This window comes from Molothrus ater, chromosome 31, assembly GCF_012460135.2.
Source record: "Molothrus ater isolate BHLD 08-10-18 breed brown headed cowbird chromosome 31, BPBGC_Mater_1.1, whole genome shotgun sequence".
NCBI lineage: Eukaryota > Metazoa > Chordata > Aves > Passeriformes > Icteridae > Molothrus > Molothrus ater.
Genome location: NC_071658.1, coordinates 624,310 through 641,155, shown reverse-complemented (window position 1 = coordinate 641,155; position 16,846 = coordinate 624,310). Strand labels below are relative to the sequence as shown.

The window sequence follows — 16,846 nt, the reverse complement described above, 5'->3', positions numbered from 1 at the left end:
CCACCTGTCATCACTGCCTGCAGTTCTCTGCTCTGCCTGGGGCCTGGGACACTTGCTCATTCGTGTCCCTCAGTGGGACCCATTAAAAGTCCAAGAAACTTTGGAGTTGGATTCTGCCTTGGAGTTCTGGAGAAGTTTCTTCAGCTGCCTCTCAGGGACTGATGTTCAGGGCCTGAGCACAAAGGCCCAGAGGCTCATTAAAGTCCTTGGGGTGTCTGTGCTGCTGAGCTGGGCTGGGCTCCTGGCACAGAGGAAGCTCTGGTCACCAAGAAGAGCTTCAAAAGCACATTTCTCTTGATGAGCAGCTCTTCTGCCAGCCCGCAGGGCTGGGGCACTGCCTGCAGCCAGCCGGGCACAGCACAGAGGCCCAGAGGGGTTAAACTCAGCCTGGGCTGGGAGCACAGAGCAGAGCTCACTCAGGGCTCACTAGAGCAGAAATCAGCCCAGGTTTGAAGCAGTCATTCCCTGGCTGAGGGAAGAGAAGCTGCAGTTCCTTCAGGGATCACCTGGAGCTGGCACATCCCACAGCTTTTAGGACCTTTCAGGAGGACTCTCAGGACTGCTCCAGGGCAGGGCTGTGGCCCTAGGGCAGGGCTGGCTTTCCCTGCTGCCCCAGCCCAGGCACAGCCCAAGGTAGCTCCTGTTGCCAGGCTCTGCTGCAGGGCTGAGCAGCCGGGGCTGCAGCCAGGGGTGCCCAGGGCTGTCCTGCAGAGCAGGGTCCTGCAGCCCAGGGCGCTGTGCTGGGGCAGGGACTCTGCTGCCTGCCAGGGACAGCTCTCAGCCGGCCCGGGGAGCTGCTCCCAGCACTGGGGAGAAGCTCTGGGGGGAAGGAGCCGCCCTGAGCAGGGCAGGGGCTGCTGCTGAGAGGGGCTGGGTGGGGCAGGGCTGCTCCCAGCTCCAGACCAGCCTGGGCACTGCTCCGGAGGGCACTTCCCAAAGAAGGTAAGCCTGGGATTGCTGGAAAGATCGGGAGCTTTCCTGAGAGTGTTTTCAATTTCCTTCTTGGAGAAGGATGGGAAAGTTGGGGTGTTGGCAAAAAGATTTTTGCTTTTTACACATTTTTGATATATTCATAGCTCTGTAAATTACTATTATATAGTTATAAATCTACAATCCTTACTTAACACTACTAAATTCTTATTAACTATATTAACTACTCTTATATACTTATATAATTATAATCCTTAATTAACTCTAGTACATTTCCTAACCATTATCTTAGATTTTAGAACAATAAGCTGACTGTCTAAATACATTCCTGAAATACTGTCTTATCAGTCTTATTATCAAATAGTCCTATTATCAGGAAGAGAACCTACAAAACCATTTTTTTTATTGACCAGATAAATGAGCAGTCATACAAAAAGTGAAGGTAAAGAAGCCTTTGGACCTACTCCAATGGGTTGAGCCAGGGTGTGTAACTGGGGCAACTGAATCTGCTATTGGATGTTCCTGTTAAATATCCTAATTAATCAACCTTAATAAATTGTTGAAATCAGGGGCTGGGTGTGCCCCATCCACACTGGGACACCTGGAAGCTTCCAATTTATGTCTGGTTTTTACTTTACTGTTCTAACACTGTTGTAAGTGTTTGGTTTTTTTTTTTTTTTCTCTTTTGATTGTAGACAACAAGAGCATGAGAGAAGCTGAACAGGAATTGTAATCAGATACTCACAGAACATTCTGAGTTGAAAGGCACACACAGGATCATCAAAGGAATGTTTGAGCATTTACAGAGAGTCCAGAACTGTAACTTTGGGTGGTCAGTGTCTCTGCTGGGAGCCTCCCAAAGGGCCCTCAGCCACTCCTCAGCCCTGGACAGCAGCAGCATCACCTTTGCAGGGCCCAGCAGGGCTCTCCTGAGCTGCCCTTGCCCAGCTGCACACAGAGCCTGCCCCAGCCAGGGCCCTGCACACAGGCAGGTTTCTGTAGGGCCCCAGGAGTGTGACTGTGCTCTGATTGCAGCCAAAGGTGCAAAGCCAGGGCAGTTGGGAACAAGCCCATCCAGCCCCTCACCTTCCCTCAGCCACAGGGAATCCTTTGCCTCTCCCATCTCTCAGTGGCAAACTCTGAGTGCAGCAGAAATGCTGGGGATTTCTGTCCTCAGAGAGCCAGGAATGATGTGTGGGTAGGAAAAGGATTCCTTAAACCAGCTCCTGCCATCCATGTCCTATAGGATTGTGAGTGCAGATGCTACCAAGACTTTTTTCATTAGGAGTGATTTCTATGACAAATACTGAATATCCAGCCTTGTTCTTCTGCCACATGGCCACAAACCCAGGGCAGTGGGGCAGGGATGGCTCCTCAAGAGCCCCCACGCACAGGCCTGGCTGCTCCTGGCACACTCAGCCAGCACAACTGGAGCTCAGGCAGGGACCTGGGTGAAGGTTTTCCCAGAGCAGGAACAAGGCTGGGTGAGTCCCAGCGGGACAGTCTGCAGGGAATGGCCCAGGTTTGGCTCCAAGCAGCCTCTGCTGACTTGTCACTGTCCTTTCTCCATGAACAGGTGCCCATGTGCAGCCCCAGCAAATGTCCAACAGCAGCTCCATCAGGCACTTCCTCCTGCTGGCATTGGCAGACACACGGCAGCTGCAGCTCCTGCACTTCTGCCTCTTGCTGGGCATCTCCCTGGCTGCCCTCCTGGGCAACGGCCTCATCATCAGCGCCGTAGCCTGCGGCCGCCACCTGCACACGCCCATGTTCTTCTTCCTGCTCAACCTGGCCCTCACTGACCTGGGCTCCATCTGCACCACTGTCCCCAAAGCCATGCACAATTCCCTCTGGGACACCAGGAACATCTCCTACACTGGATGTGCTGCTCAGCTCTTTTTCTTTCTCTTCTTCATTTCAACAGAGTTTTATCTGCTGACCATCATGTGCTACGACCGCTACGTGTCCATCTGCAAACCCCTGCACTACGGGACCCTCGTGGGCAACAGAGCTTGTGCCCACATGGCAGCAGCTGCCTGGGCCAGTGCCTTTCTCAATGCTCTCATGCACACGGCCAATACATTTTCCCTGTCCCTGTGCCATGGCAATGCCCTGGGCCAGTTCTTCTGTGAAATCCCACAGATCCTCAAGCTCTCCTGCTCACACTCCTACATCAGGGAACTTGGGCTTCTTGCTGTTAGTGTGTGTTTAAATTTCGGTTGTTTTGTGTTCATTGTTTTCTCCTATGTGCAGATCTTCAGGGCTGTGCTGAGGATCCCCTCTGAGCAGGGACGGCACAAAGCCTTTTCCACCTGCCTCCCTCACCTGGCTGTGCTCTCCCTGTTCCTCAGCACTGGCACATTTGCCTATGTGAAGCCCCCTTCCATGTCCTCCCCATCCCTGGATCTGGTCCTGTCAGTTCCGTACTCAGTGGTGCCTCCAGCCCTGAACCCCCTCATCTACAGCCTGAGGAACCAGGAGCTCAAGGCTGCAATGAGGAGACTGATGACTGGATGCTTTCAGAAACATTAAACTGCTGGTCAATCTCTGCAAATCACTTGCAATAAAAGTCATCTTTGATACTTCTTGTTGATTTAATTTTGAGGGTTCTTTTTCTGTCTTTTACTTTTGTTCATATTGTCCACAAAGAAATATGATTGGTTTTGCCATTTCCCATTTTGTTTCTCACCACCTTCCCTGTGCCCACAGACTGTGGCAATGAGGGGCTGCGCTCTTGGTGCCTTTAAATGAACTAAAGGATCTCCCAGCAGAGTTTTCTGCAGAGATGCCCTTTTGTTGCCTTCTCTGGAGCTGCAGCAGCAATGTCTGTGTGCAGGGCTGGGGCAGATCAGTGCTGGCCCAGCGGCTGTGCCCAGCAGCAGCAGCAGCACTTGGTGTTGCCAGTGCTGCTGCCGTGGCCCTGCCCCGCTGCCCTGGTGGCCCTGGTGTTGCTGCAGGGCCTGAGTGCTCTCGGGGCCGGGCACAGCCCTGGGGGTGGCAGTGCTGGGGCTGCAGCAGGGACAGGCCATGGGCACTGCTGGGGCAGCGCTGACGCCTCAGGCCAGGCCCTGGGGGCTCCAGGCTCCTTGCCCAGGCTCTCTCAAGAACACAGCCAGACCAATGCTCAGCACAGAAACCCCCATGAGCAGCCCCAGGCTGGCCGTGGGCAGGCTGGGGGCAAACAGCATGGCTGGGACTCTGCAAGGGCCCTGGGGCAGATGGGAAGGAGCAGCAGAGCAGGGGCTGATCCATCCCCAGTGCGCTGCACAGCCCAGGGCAGCATCCCAGAGTGTCCTCATAAGCTGCCAACAACATCCCCCCTCTGCAGCCCTGGCCTCTCCCCCAGCTCACACAGGTGCCCCATCCTTGCAGGCACAGACACGGCAGCACTGGCTCAGCAGCCCCTGTTTGCATTGCACACAGCAGGCGGGAGCACCCCCATGCTGTTGCTGTGGGGACATGAAGCTGAGGGAGCACAAATGCCATCAGCCCCTGGGGCCAGCAAGGGCTGGGGGACACCAGGGAAACCACTCAGCTTTGTCCTGGCCTCTGCACTCAGCCAGAAAGTTTGTTCCCATCAGCTGGGAGTTTCCTGTGCCACTGCAGACGCTGTTGCTCAGAGCCAGGGCTGCCTGGCAGCCACCCCCAAAATGCCCTGAGCATTTCCTTTGCTTCTCCTTTGCTTTCTTTACTCTTTCTTTGTACAAATTTCTTCCTCTTGCCCACCCCTGTTCCCTCCCCTACAAACAGCCCATCTCTTCCCTGCTCCTGCTGGTCACAACATTCCTGATCCAGGCCAGGAGCCATTGGTCTTCTTGGCCACCTGGGCACACTGCTGCCTCATGTCCAACCTGCTGTCCATCAGTCCCTGCAGGGCCCTTTCTGCCTGGCTGCTCTCCAGCCACTCTGTCCCCAGCCTGTAGCACTGCAGGGGCTGTTGTGGCCAAAGTGCAGGACCCGGCACTGGGACTTGTTAAACCTCACCTTGTTGGATTTGGACCCTGGATCCAGCCTGTCCAGGGCCCTGTGCAGAGCCCTCCTACCCTCCAGCAGATCAACACTCCCAGACAACTTGGTGTCACCACGGTTCCATGAGACCCCAGAGTGTCCCAATGGTCGCCATGATCCATGAGGCCTCCCAGTGTCACAATGTCCCTTTGGTTCCATGGGATCCCTTGGTGTCACAAAGTCCCTTGTAGTCTCAGAGTGCCACAATGAATTCCTTGGTGCTGCAGTGTCACCATGGAGCCCTGGTGACACAAGATCCTGCAGCGTCACCAGGGACCCTTGGTTCCATGGGGCACCACGGTGTCACAATTGTTCCCTCAGTTCCCAGAGTCCTTGCAATGGAGCAATGGCCCCTTGATTCCATTGTCCCCAGGCTCTCCCAAGGGTCTCCTTGGTTCTGCAGTGTCACAATGGCCCCTTGGTTCCACAAGGCCCTGCATTGTCACAGTGGCCTCTGTGGTTCCAGCAGGCCCCAGACTGTCGCCATGGACTCCTTGCTTCCATCCAGCCCCACAGTGTCACAATGGCCCCTTGGCTCTGTGCTGCCATGTTGTACACAGTGTCACCATGGTCCTCTTAGTGCCACCAGGCCCCGCAGTGTCACAATGGCCCCTTGCTTCCCCAGGGCCCTGCAGTGTCACAATCATCAGAGGATCAACCGGGCTGGAAAAGATCTTGGAGAGCATCAGGTCCAACCTGGCACCCAACACCACCGTGTCACCCAGACCATGGCACTGAGTGCCCCATCCAGTCTTTCCTTAAAAACCTCCAAAGATAGTGACTCACCCACCTCCCTGGGCAGCCCATTCCAAAGCCCAGGGATCCAATGTGTGATTCCAATGTAAAGAATTGTAAAGAATATTTCCTAATATCTAGCCTAAACTTCTCCTGGTGCAGGTTTAGGTTGTATCATCTTGTCCTGTCAGTGTTCCCTGGGAGAGGAGCCTGACCCCCACCTGGCGGCACCCTCCTGTCAGGGAGTTGTGGAGAGTGATGAGGTCTCCCCTGAGCCTCCTCTTCTCCAGGATAAACAACCCCATCTCCCTCAGCTGCTCCTCACAGGACTTGTGCTCCAGACCCCTCCCCAGCCTTGTTGCCCTTCTCTGGACACGCTCCAGCCCCTCCGTGGCCTTCCTAAATTGGGAGCCCCAGAACTGGACACAGCACTCGAGGTGCTGCAGAACCAATGTCAAGGGCCAGAGGCCAGCAGAGCCCGGGGCAGGGCTTTCTGTGTAGCCCCAGAGGTGCCAGGGGCTCTGCAGGACCTGGGAGAGGCTGCCCAGCAGGGAGGCCATGGGGCACAGAGCCCCAAGGCTGCTGTGGGCACCACGGCACAGGGGCCGTTCCCAGCCGCAATGCTCCTGGCCTGGGCTGGGCCTGCACAGGGGCTGGGCCACCATGGCAGGGCCAGCACAGGGCCACAAAGGGGCCACGCAGCCGCTGCCGGGGCTGACAGCAAGGCCAGGCACACACAAGCAATTGCTGAGCATGGCCTGCGCTGGCCAGGCCTGACTGTGCCAAAGGAAGAGCTCAGCTGCCCTTGGGGGCTGCAGCAACACTCCAGAGCCCAAAGAGCCTCCATGGCTGTGCTGGAGACCAAGGCTACAGGAGGGAAATGCAGGGCTGCTGCGGGATGGGGAGGCCATTGAATTCCAGCACACACCTCAGCTCTCTGATGATCCCGGCACCATGCCGGGCCCTGTTTCACACTGGAGCAGAGCAGATGTTGATGGGACAGGAGCCCTGCGGGACTGTCAGGGACCTGCAGCTTGCAAGGTGCTCTGCTCTCCCTCAGGTACTCTCAGAGAGATCCAACCCCACCTCAGGGCACAAGTGGCACTGCCTGTTGATGGGCACACAACTGATGTCTGCCTCGAAATTGGCACAGGTGTTAATACCTGTTGGTTTCATAATACACAAGCAAATCTTTATTATCTGGGTCATTAGAGTACTTTCAAGAAATGGCAATATTTTTCCGCCAGTGTCCTGGTTTGAAAAGGACGCGAGTTTTTTGGGATGCTGTTGTCAAACCAATAGGTGCTCAGATTTGAATATTGGCACCTGGTGTGGCCACTGAGGACATGGATACGCCTCTGAGAACACAGGGGGTTAAAAGCAGGGAACTCCCAGGGGGAGCTCTCTTGGGTTCCTTCTGTGAAAGAGGTCAGAGCTGCCCTGCCTGGCTGCGGGCTGGCAGGGGAGGGGAAGCCATGCGGCCGGGTGAGGTAGGCCGGGCCTTGGACAGAGAGGGAAGGTGAAGGCCCCTGCAGGATGGAAGGGTAGAGGAACATTGGAGAGTCATCGGGCAGCCAGCCCCACAGAGAGAAAGAGAGAGAGAGAGAGAAAGAGAGTGAGCCTGTGCCTGTGCTTGTGCCAGCTTGAATTTCGGTATCACATGCAGGCAGCACAGAAAGCCATAAAGGAGAAGGTGGGTGCAGCGAGAAGGTGCCTGGCAGGGCAGCCATGGGAGTTCTGGACAGGCAGAGCCTGAGATTTTTAACCCTTTTCTTGGATGATGGAAACCTTACTGATCCTCCTGGAGTTGAATGAGAAGAGAGATAGAGATGAGATAAGAGGAAATGGGCCACAAGAGAAGTTGAGAAGAATCTTCGTTGAGAGGAGGTGATGGAATGGCCTTTGGCTGGACTTTTCTTTTATAGCCATGAACAGAACCATTTTTTTCCTGTGACACAGAGACTGCATCTAGGGGGAGGCAATGGCTTGGAGCCAAGAGAGTGCAGTAATGTTATGTGAAGGAGTGCGTGAACAGAGACAACGGGTGAGGAGGGCAGTGGTGCTCTCCATCTTCAGGGAAGAAGAAGAAGATCTCTGTTCTTGAAACCCCTCGGCCCCAGGGGCTGAATTTGGGAGGGACAGGTGTCCCGAAAGTGAGAGACTGTGCTTTTTTTGGAACTGGGCAAAGCATCCTTAAAAGGAGAACCCTAGAAGCAGCTCTGGTCCATGTGCAGTGGTGAGAGCACTGGGCATGAAAGGAAGATGTCACGATGGCAAATGATCTCCAGGCAGTGCCACATGTGACATGGAAACACAAAAGGTCTCAACTGTGTTTCCAGGGGAAGCCTATGGTACAAGCGGGACTCCTCTCTTCTTGATGAACTGAGAACTGATTATCTAAAGGGTGGTGATGGACTGAGAGTTGGTGATCTGAGGGGTGGTAACTGAATTGAGAATCCAAGGTTTTGTCTTACTGTGATGTATTGGGAATTTGGTGGAGGGAGGAGGAATGTTTGGAAGGTTTTCATCCTCAGTTCTGTGTGTTTCTTTTATATATTGTAAGTTAATAAAGTTTTTTTTTTTCCCTTTTATTCCTCAGCTGGAGCCTGCTTTGCCCTATTCCTGCTCACAGCAGACACCAGGGAGAATGTATTTTCATGTGGGCACTGGCATTGCGCCAGCGTCAAACCGTGACACCTTTGTAGCAGATGATTGGCCCGTCTATAACTCAGAGCTCCTCTGCACCACAGGTAAGAGACCCAACCTGGCAGATACTTGGGACAGGTGGGACAAAAATGCTGCCTAATGCTCTAGAGGAACCCCAAGAATTGGACCTGTTGAGGTCCTCCAAGGCCACGTACTGTGTCAAATTTTACTTTAGATGACTGAAAAACAATTGGCCAGAAATTGACCGGACCAAAAAGACATATCAGCAATTAACAAAGCCTGTAACTATCCCTATGGATAACTATCAACTATATTGAAAAGCGGTAAATGCAACGCCTTATTGCCTATCAAATTTTAACACGGTCTGATTTCTTTAACAAGAATGCTAACAAATGTGCCATATAAAATGATGCCAGATACAGTCACAAAAAGCTGTTGGGTTGTTCAGCAATATGCTAAATTGCACGTTATTATATTTATTTTCCAGTAACCCGGCACTTCAAAAAGTCTTACTGAATTTCTGTTTCCATGGAATTTGCAGTTACCGTGGGTTTTTCTCATAATTGATTTACTTCTAATTCTAACATGCTTGTTACAACTTGAATCCCTCCAGTGCACCATCGTGCTGTTATTTCACTTATGGCTTATTCACCTTTAAGTAGTTTTTTTGTGTTAATAACCTTGGACAAAATTACATCATGCCATTATCTGTAACTTTTAAGGATGTTCATTTTAATTCTGTTAAATTAAAGCCCAATATTGTAATGCTCAGTTACATTCTGTTAAATTAAATAAGGCAAAGGTTTTTTTGTTAAATTTTGTAGATTTAATTTCTGTTAAGTTTCAGTATTACTAAATTTGAACAACGTTCTATTCCAGTTTTTATGGGTCCAGTTATGTTTGGAATTAATATTAATTAACTTTGAGTTCTCTCGAGTGCGCTCTTTGTTCTATAAGGTGATAATGAATTTAATTTGAAATCCTTTTAGGGCTGAGTTTAAGTTCCTCTTGCTAAGCTCTAGCGCTGTCCAAATAAATTTCTATCAGGTTTGAGTGTTATTTAATCTGAGGTATCATAAATTTTACTAGTGAGCTGTTCAGTGTTTTCCTTTGATGCATTTATTCTGTCATAAATACATCAATCTTTGTCTTACTGTTTTTATAGCCAGCTTTTCATATGCTTTACCATCTTTTGGTGTAATTATCTACAAGACACGTGTCATTTCAGGATCCTCCTTTTGTTCTCTAGCTGCTTATGTATCTCTCAGACCAGACTACCCCTCTGGCTGGGCTCTGCACTCTGGCTCTATGGTTTGACCCAGTGCTGCCTCATCATTTTTAAGTATTTTTCAGAGTTCCAAGAAATGATATCTCAGCTTTGTGGGAAGCCTCCTCTAAACTGATGGTATTGTGACATCTACTCCAAGTAATCAGATGTAGCCCCAATTATTATTACAGAACCACTCCAACATTCTGCTGGGTTTAAAGCATCTCTGTGCTAGGAAATTTTGGAGGAGACAGCTATTGCATGGTTCATTAGTCTGTCACCCCTAGACCTTTACTCCTAAGTGCTATTCTCAAAAGCCTTGTTTTAAATGACGTTTAGAGAATTCTCTCCCACTTAGGGCTTGGGTGGTGGCCAGGCCTTTGCTCTTCCTGGATGGGAATTGCCAACAGACCCAGATGGTGTCTGCATCAAAACTAGATTTGAGTTGTTTTGACTTGGCAATTTGACTCTCTAGATATGACAGTTGAACTCTTTTTAAAGGGAGCTTGGGAATTATTATCTGGAAATAATTCTCCAAGTCCCTCCTGAATCAAGGTTTGTCAGCTGTTTGCAGACTCTGGGATGATGGTACATTATTGCAGAGATTGCTATTTACCTAATTCCACCTATGTTGTTAGCTTTGTCTGCTATTTGAAATATTCCTGATTGTTGTATCCGTATTATTCCTAATTGCTCTAAGTTTCTTGTCCACTGCATGTATTATTTTGCTATGATGTTTCTTCATACTCATAACAAAAGACATGCATCTCATTCTTAAAAAACAATAAAGAAAAGGAATGAATGCCGTAAGAACGTTCAAATAATGCAATATGTACATGAGAAATTTGGACAACGAATCATTTTGAATAATGCAATATTTACATGATAAATTTGGAAAAAAGATCATCACATCTAAATCCCAATTGAGTGTACCACAGTGAAGCCTGATTGATTCATTAACTTCAGGAGAAGATGTGCCTGTGTTTCATCATCCGCAGTTCAAAGCAGTCACCTGTTCATTCCATCAGATACTGATCAGCTCTGAAGAAATGAGGCCCAGTGCAAAGAGAAATAACCTCATCACCTTTCAGCTTTTGCTTAAAAGGTTTCCTTGCAGCCTTTGTGGCCAGGGCAGGAGCAGGAGGAGGACTGCCAAGACATGGCTGTGTCTGGAAACTGACAGAGGCAATTTGCCAACAAAAGCCTCCTGGCATCCTCATGGTACAGTGCTCCTACGAACCTTCTTCAGTTATTCCCTGTTCCAGCACCCAGGAGGACATTCAGTGATGTCAAAGATCAACATTTCCAACTCATAGACTTTCTCATACTTCTCAACTCATTGGAAACAATGGTCATTTCTTTCCATTTCCCTAAGAGACATTGGACATTATTCTTTTGTTTTCTCATGCTGCAAAACCCCGTGTCAATGACTTGATAGAATTTGGTAAGTTTTGTTGATTGTAATTGGTCTTTTATCTATCTTATCCCATATCTAACAGATAACCAGTGATAACCTTGATGAGATAATACCCTCACAAGAGTGAGCTGTTTCAACATCAGAACATAGGAGCCTTTTTTAAATGAACGAAAAGGGGGAGATGTCATAGACAGGTAGAATAATGATAAAAGAAAGGCCCTATGAAATCAGGCCTTGTTCTGCCATGTTAATAGCTGGCCTGTCATCTCTTCTGAGTGCAGCTAAGCAGTTACAAGTTCCCATGTGAAGCTATTGTGAGAATGAGACTTTGTGAGCAATCTGTTCTGAGGGTGAAAAACAAATGCACCTGCAACAACAAGGGATTTGTCCATGAGAATCAGTGAAGAGAACAGGTAAACAATACAACAGAGAGATTTGATGCACAAGTAAAATCTATTTTATTAACCAATAATAGAATAACTGATAAGAAATCTCTGAACTAACTAAAGTTGCACACAAGGTTTTTCAAACTGTGTAAAATGAGTTGCATGAATAAAGAATAAAGAGTTCTCCAGCTCAGCTGGGTCCTCTGGGATTTCAGTTCCCCCCTTCTTTGAGGCTTTGGGTTCCTCCTTCTTTGGGGCTTTGGGTTCCTTCTTCTCTGAGGTTTTGGCTGCCTTCTTCTGTGGGATTTTGCTTTCCTTCCTCTCTGGGGCTTTGGTGTCCTTCTTCTCCGATGCTTTGGTTTCCTTCTTCTCTGGGATTTTGGTTTCCTTCCTCTCTGATGCTTTGCTTTCCTTCTTTGGGATTTTGGTTTCCTTCTCTGAGATTTTGGTTTCCTTCCTCTCTGATGCATTGGTTTCCTTCCTTTCTGATGCTTTGCCTTTCTTCCTTTCTGATGCTTTGCTTTCCTTCTTCTCTGAGATTTTGGTTTCCTTCTTTGAGATTTTGGTTTCCTTCCTCTCTGATGCTTTGGTTTCCTTCTTCTCTGGGGCCTTGGTTTCTTTCTTCTCTGGGATTTTGGTTTCCTTCCTCTCTGATGCTTTGGTTTCCTTCTTCTCTGGGATTTTGGTTTCCTTCTTTGGGATTTTGGTTTTCTTCCTCTCTGGGGATTTAGTTTCCTTTTTTGGGATTTTGGTTTTCTTCTTCTCTGGGGTCTTGGCTTTCCCCTTCTCTGGTTTTGGAGGTTGCTTTCCCACAGAGTCACCCTTCTTTTCCTTCTTCTGCCTCTCTTCATCCTTCCGCCTCTCTTCCTCCTCTAAGGCTTTTGCCTCCTCCTCAAGCTTTTTAGCTGACTGCTTCAGCTCCCTTCTGCAGACAAAACAGAAACCATGGCTGAGAGTCCCTACCAGAAACTGGGCTCCCTAGTCCTGGCTGGCCCTGCACTTCATTCCTTGACCCTGAGGCCATTTCCGTGAATTCTCCTCAACCCACAGAGGCTGGGAACATCCCAAGTGAGGCCATTGGTGGAAGGGGACCTCCAGGACCAGCCAAACCTAAGCTTTGCCATCATAAGCTCTTGACTGTGCAAGCTCCCTCTTAAGGCACAGCCAGACCCCTCCAGCCCCTGCCCAAGGCTGATCCACCAGCTCTCTGTGCTGGTGCCTGAAAACGCCCTTTGTCTCTTGGCTTCCCAGTTTAGAGCAGAGCACAGATTGCTGACGTCTGCTTATCTCTCCTACAATTCTTACTCAGCTCATTCAGCCCCCTTCCTCCTGGGCATAGCTGAAGCATGATTTTAAAGAGTTCAGATTTCAGCTGAGGCTTAGAAGCAATTCCCATTGATCAGGATGTAAGTTAGATAGGCAGACCATAGGTGATTGATTATGAGATGCTTAAGCCAGAGCTGAATGTTCTATTGTTTACCATTAGGAGCTTCTTTCTAGAAGGAAGTGGAGGAAGTGAACTGTTATAAGAACATCTTGAAACCAGGAGAACAATGCTTAGGACCTGGGCTTGATGTCAATCAGTCACTAAGCAGGGGACCTTGGATCGTGCCAGAGGGTCACAGAGACCTGATGAAGACATTCCTGACTTCATCCCTTAAGACCACAGATCCAATTCAAGACCCAATTCAAGGGAGGAATTGCACAGGTGTGAAGGACCAATGAGCTCATTTGAATACAGAGGGCGGATGGGAGGTGCTGGGGTTGTGCAGATGTATTGTATGTAAGATCTTGGGCAATAAAGAGAGGGCAAAGAACCTTGGACAGCGCGGTCACGCCTTTTAGGGATGGCTCTGGTGCCTCCCGCTGGTGTTAATAAACACACCACTGTCTAACTTTAATTAGTTAGAGAGTCTCTGTCCGTGACCTTCGGTTTTAATGACTCCTAGCCTGCTCCTTCATGAGAACAATCCTATCAGTCAGAGAGCAAAGGCTGCAGGAACTCCTCTCCTGCAAGGCAGGCTCTTGTCAGCCAGATTTCCTGCTGGAACCCAGCTGTGACCAAGCAAACCAGTGCTGGCTGCCATGGAAACCATTGGAAGCAGCCTCGTCCCTCTCCTCCCCATGAAACCGACTTCAGCCTGGCCTGAAGAAGTCCTGATGCACAGGCTGGCTTGAAGCACCTCCACTCCCAGCTCCACACTTGGCCTGTGTGTCCTGAGCTGGGCTGCCTTGCTGGAGCTGAGCTTCTCCTGTGCTTGCCCACTGCTGCAGATGCAGGGGAGCCTAAAGGACATGAGCTTTTCTGGCTGCTGTCCCACCATAAGGAGAACCCTGGCAGATCAGTAGTGCAAGGGCTTCATCTGGGGCAGGAGCAGGACCCAAAGCAAGGTTTGCTCTGTGCCCCACGCCTGCCCATACCACGATGCCACTGTTTTGGTGAAGAAGGGAGATGATGAAGAAGATGCCACTCAACACCATGCACTTCAAGACATCTCTAGAGGCAGTGCCAAGGCAAGCCCAGAGCCCAGCTCCCTGCAGGCAGCAGCTAAGCCAGGAGGGCTCAGCACTCAAATAGAGAAGATGTTCTGTCTCAACAGGAGAAGGTCCTTCCTCTCTTGGCAGCCAGGGAGCTCAGAGTGGCCCTCCCTGTGTTGCTGCTGGCCTTTGCTGTGCAGCACCTCTGAGCTCAGAGTCCTTGGAGCAGGGAAGCCCTGCAGGGACAATAACCCATGGCAGAGCAGGAACCCATGGAAGGCTGACTCACCTCTCCCTCAGAGGGGCCTGAGAGCCACAGTTGATCTCCCGGGGGCTCAGGGAGGAGCTGACACGTGAGGCCTCCCCGGGCACCGGCCCCTCATAGCTGGGTCCTCCCTCCACGTGGCACAGCTCCAGGACACTGCAGGTGCTACTGAGGTGGCCAGAGAGGGTGGAGGAGACCTGCTGGCTCTCTCCTGGCTGCAGCACACCTGACACTGGCAGGATACTGAAAGCCTGGGTGGAAGACAGGAGAGATTGAGGTGCTGAGCATGGAAATGGATGCAGAAGAGCATTTTGGAGCAAAGTGCAGCTGTAGCCAGAGGGGCCTATTCCCCAAACACTGCCAGAATCACCCTAACCTCATCCTGCATCCATGCCACTGACCAGTGCAGGGACCATGGGTAAAATCTTCTCCCATCCTCACGGGTCAATGCATTAAATAGTACATTACATGAAAGTGACCTGGGATGTCTCCTGGCAGTAGGAATTCTCTCTGATCCACAACTTGCCTTTAAAAAGTTTCAAAACTTCCTGCTTTTAGAAAAGGAGGAGACTCAGAGTGAGAGCTCTTGGAGCTGAGGGAAGGAGCCCAGCCCAGCTCATCTGACTTCTGAGGCTCTTCCCCTCTCTCTCTGATTTAAATGCTGCTTTCTCAAGGTGCTACAGCAAAAGCGCCTGCAAAAACTTCCTGTGGAGCACCTGAGGAGTTCCAGGGGGAGCAGTGCCCTCCACAGGTGCTGCACAGCGTCCTTGGGCAGCCCTACAACGTGTCCTGCATAGCCTCTCCAACAAGCAGCTGCTTCAGCAGCACTTTGTGATGGGCCTGCAGGGATGGGAGGCCCCTCTGTGGCCAATGCTGAGGGCCCCCAGCGGCACTGGCAGCTCCAGCCCTGCTTGCCACACTGACAATGGGCAGTGAGACAGATTCCCTCCTGCCTTCTCCGCTCCCAGGGGAGTGTGCGCCACGTCCAGGGAGCACCTGAATCCCTCCAAGCCTCGTGGCAGGTGAGGGTTTGCAGGAGTTGGTGCTGGCACCTGAAAAACAAGCCATTTTCTGTGCTGGGAGGAAGAGACAGCCACTTTGCAATGTCTCCCTTTGTAAGACAGCTTCAGGGCCAGCAGTGCAATAGCAGCTCTGGGTGAAAGCAGAACCCTGCAAACAGGGAGTCTGGCTGCCTTGGGAAGAGGCTCCATGGAGATCAGGATCATCCCAGCTTGCTCTGGGAAGGAAGCTGGAGATCTGACCAGGATGATGCAGAGAAAAGCCTCATCTTACTTTGGGAAGGAAACAAGGCAAAAAAATCCCCCACTCAGCACAGGTCTGTAGGTTCTGAGTCAGCTTCTCCAAGGAAAACTCTCCTATTTCTCCCTCCCACTCAGCCCATGTCCAGCCACTGGCCCTGCTGCCCAGCCCACTGTCAGGGCACAGCAGAGCAGGGCAGCAAAAAGGGAGCTCAGCACGAGCAGGACTTGGTGCTGGCAGGCTGGGGAGGCAACACAAGCACTGGATGTAGAAGAAAATCTACCTCTGCTCCTGAAGAGTGGGTAAAATCCTGCACTTCTTTCAGGGCTCTGGCTGTATCCTCCTGTCCAATCCTGAAGTGCCTCCATTGAGATGTCAGGGAATCCAAACTGGTTTTCTTCTCTTTCGGTGGCTGGGGTTTGAATTTATGTGGGTAGAGCTCATATCTGGAAAATAAGATAACTATGAACAGGGACCTGCAGTGGGAGGGAGGGACACCTGCACGAGCAGCTCCTGGCCAGGATGCAGCCCCTGGGTGGGTGCTGGCACGTTGACCTGAGAAATGGTTTGATCCAGCCCTTCCCAATCCAGGCTGGAGCAGGTCTGTTCTAAAGGCAGCCCAGGGATGACACTGAGGTGCTGCAGCAGCTGCAACTGCTTGCATTGAGCAACTACAGAGGACAGGCATGAACACCTGGTGGGGATGCAAAAAGCACAGTGGGAGAGGGAAAGACAGAGAAGGCAGCAAAAAAGGTGAGATCTGAGGCACCGAGGGGCAGACCCAACCAGTGCCCAGCCAGCAGAGCCCCCCCAGTGCCCAAGGCCAGAAACGCTGCAGCTCCACCAGGGATTTATCAGGAATGTTCCCCTGACACTGCTGGGGGGTTGGTTGACATTTTCCAACACTCCCAGGTGACTCAGGCTGCATTCCCCATCCATCCATCCATCCATCCATCCACAGGCTGTGGTGCTGGGATCCTGCCAAGCTCTGCCAGCCTTGGGCTTGGGGAGATTTCTGCCAGCTGTCCTGAGCTCCATAGTTGTGCTCTCTGTTCCAGGAAGCAAGCAAGAAAGATTTAAAAAAAACCAAAACAAACCAAAACAGGGAAACCTAAAAAACCTTCAACAGCTCAACCTTGCTCAAGTTATTTCTTTAGGGACAGCTACCACTCTCCAGCTGAAATGCTGGGCTTTTGGGGAAAAAGAAAATTACATGTTCACCTCCAAATCAAAAAGGATTAAGGTAAGAGAACCTTTCAAACTAAAAATTATTGGCCCAAAGCTTTTACCTTTGCAAGAAATCTCTAGTTAAGACCAGGCTGACAGTTAAACAACTGGTCCTTCTGGTGGGGAGAAACCCTCCTCTTTAAGGGAAGCAGCCTGAGAGTTGAAAGCAACTGTTTAGTCAAACTTCAGGCTCCCTGGCACAGCCT

General features: G+C 50.6%; 2 protein-coding genes across 2 annotated transcripts in view; one reads left to right on the top strand and one right to left on the bottom strand.

Moving 5' to 3' along the window:
• Nucleotides 1-16,846, bottom strand: part of LOC118700542 (zinc finger protein 420-like) — a 267,804-nt gene that overhangs the window by 165,141 nt on the left and 85,817 nt on the right. The gene's annotated exons all lie outside the window — the stretch shown is intronic.
• On the top strand, nt 2,530-3,462 carry LOC118700571 (olfactory receptor 14J1-like). Its single transcript, XM_036405140.1, has one exon. The coding sequence runs from the start codon at nt 2,530-2,532 to the stop codon at nt 3,460-3,462; it is 933 nt and encodes a 310-aa protein (XP_036261033.1).

What these genes read in the sequence shown, in the direction of transcription:
- LOC118700571 (XM_036405140.1), top strand. Translation starts at nt 2,530, where the DNA reads ATGTCCAACAGCAGCTCCATCAGGCACTTCCTCCTGCTGGCATTGGCA.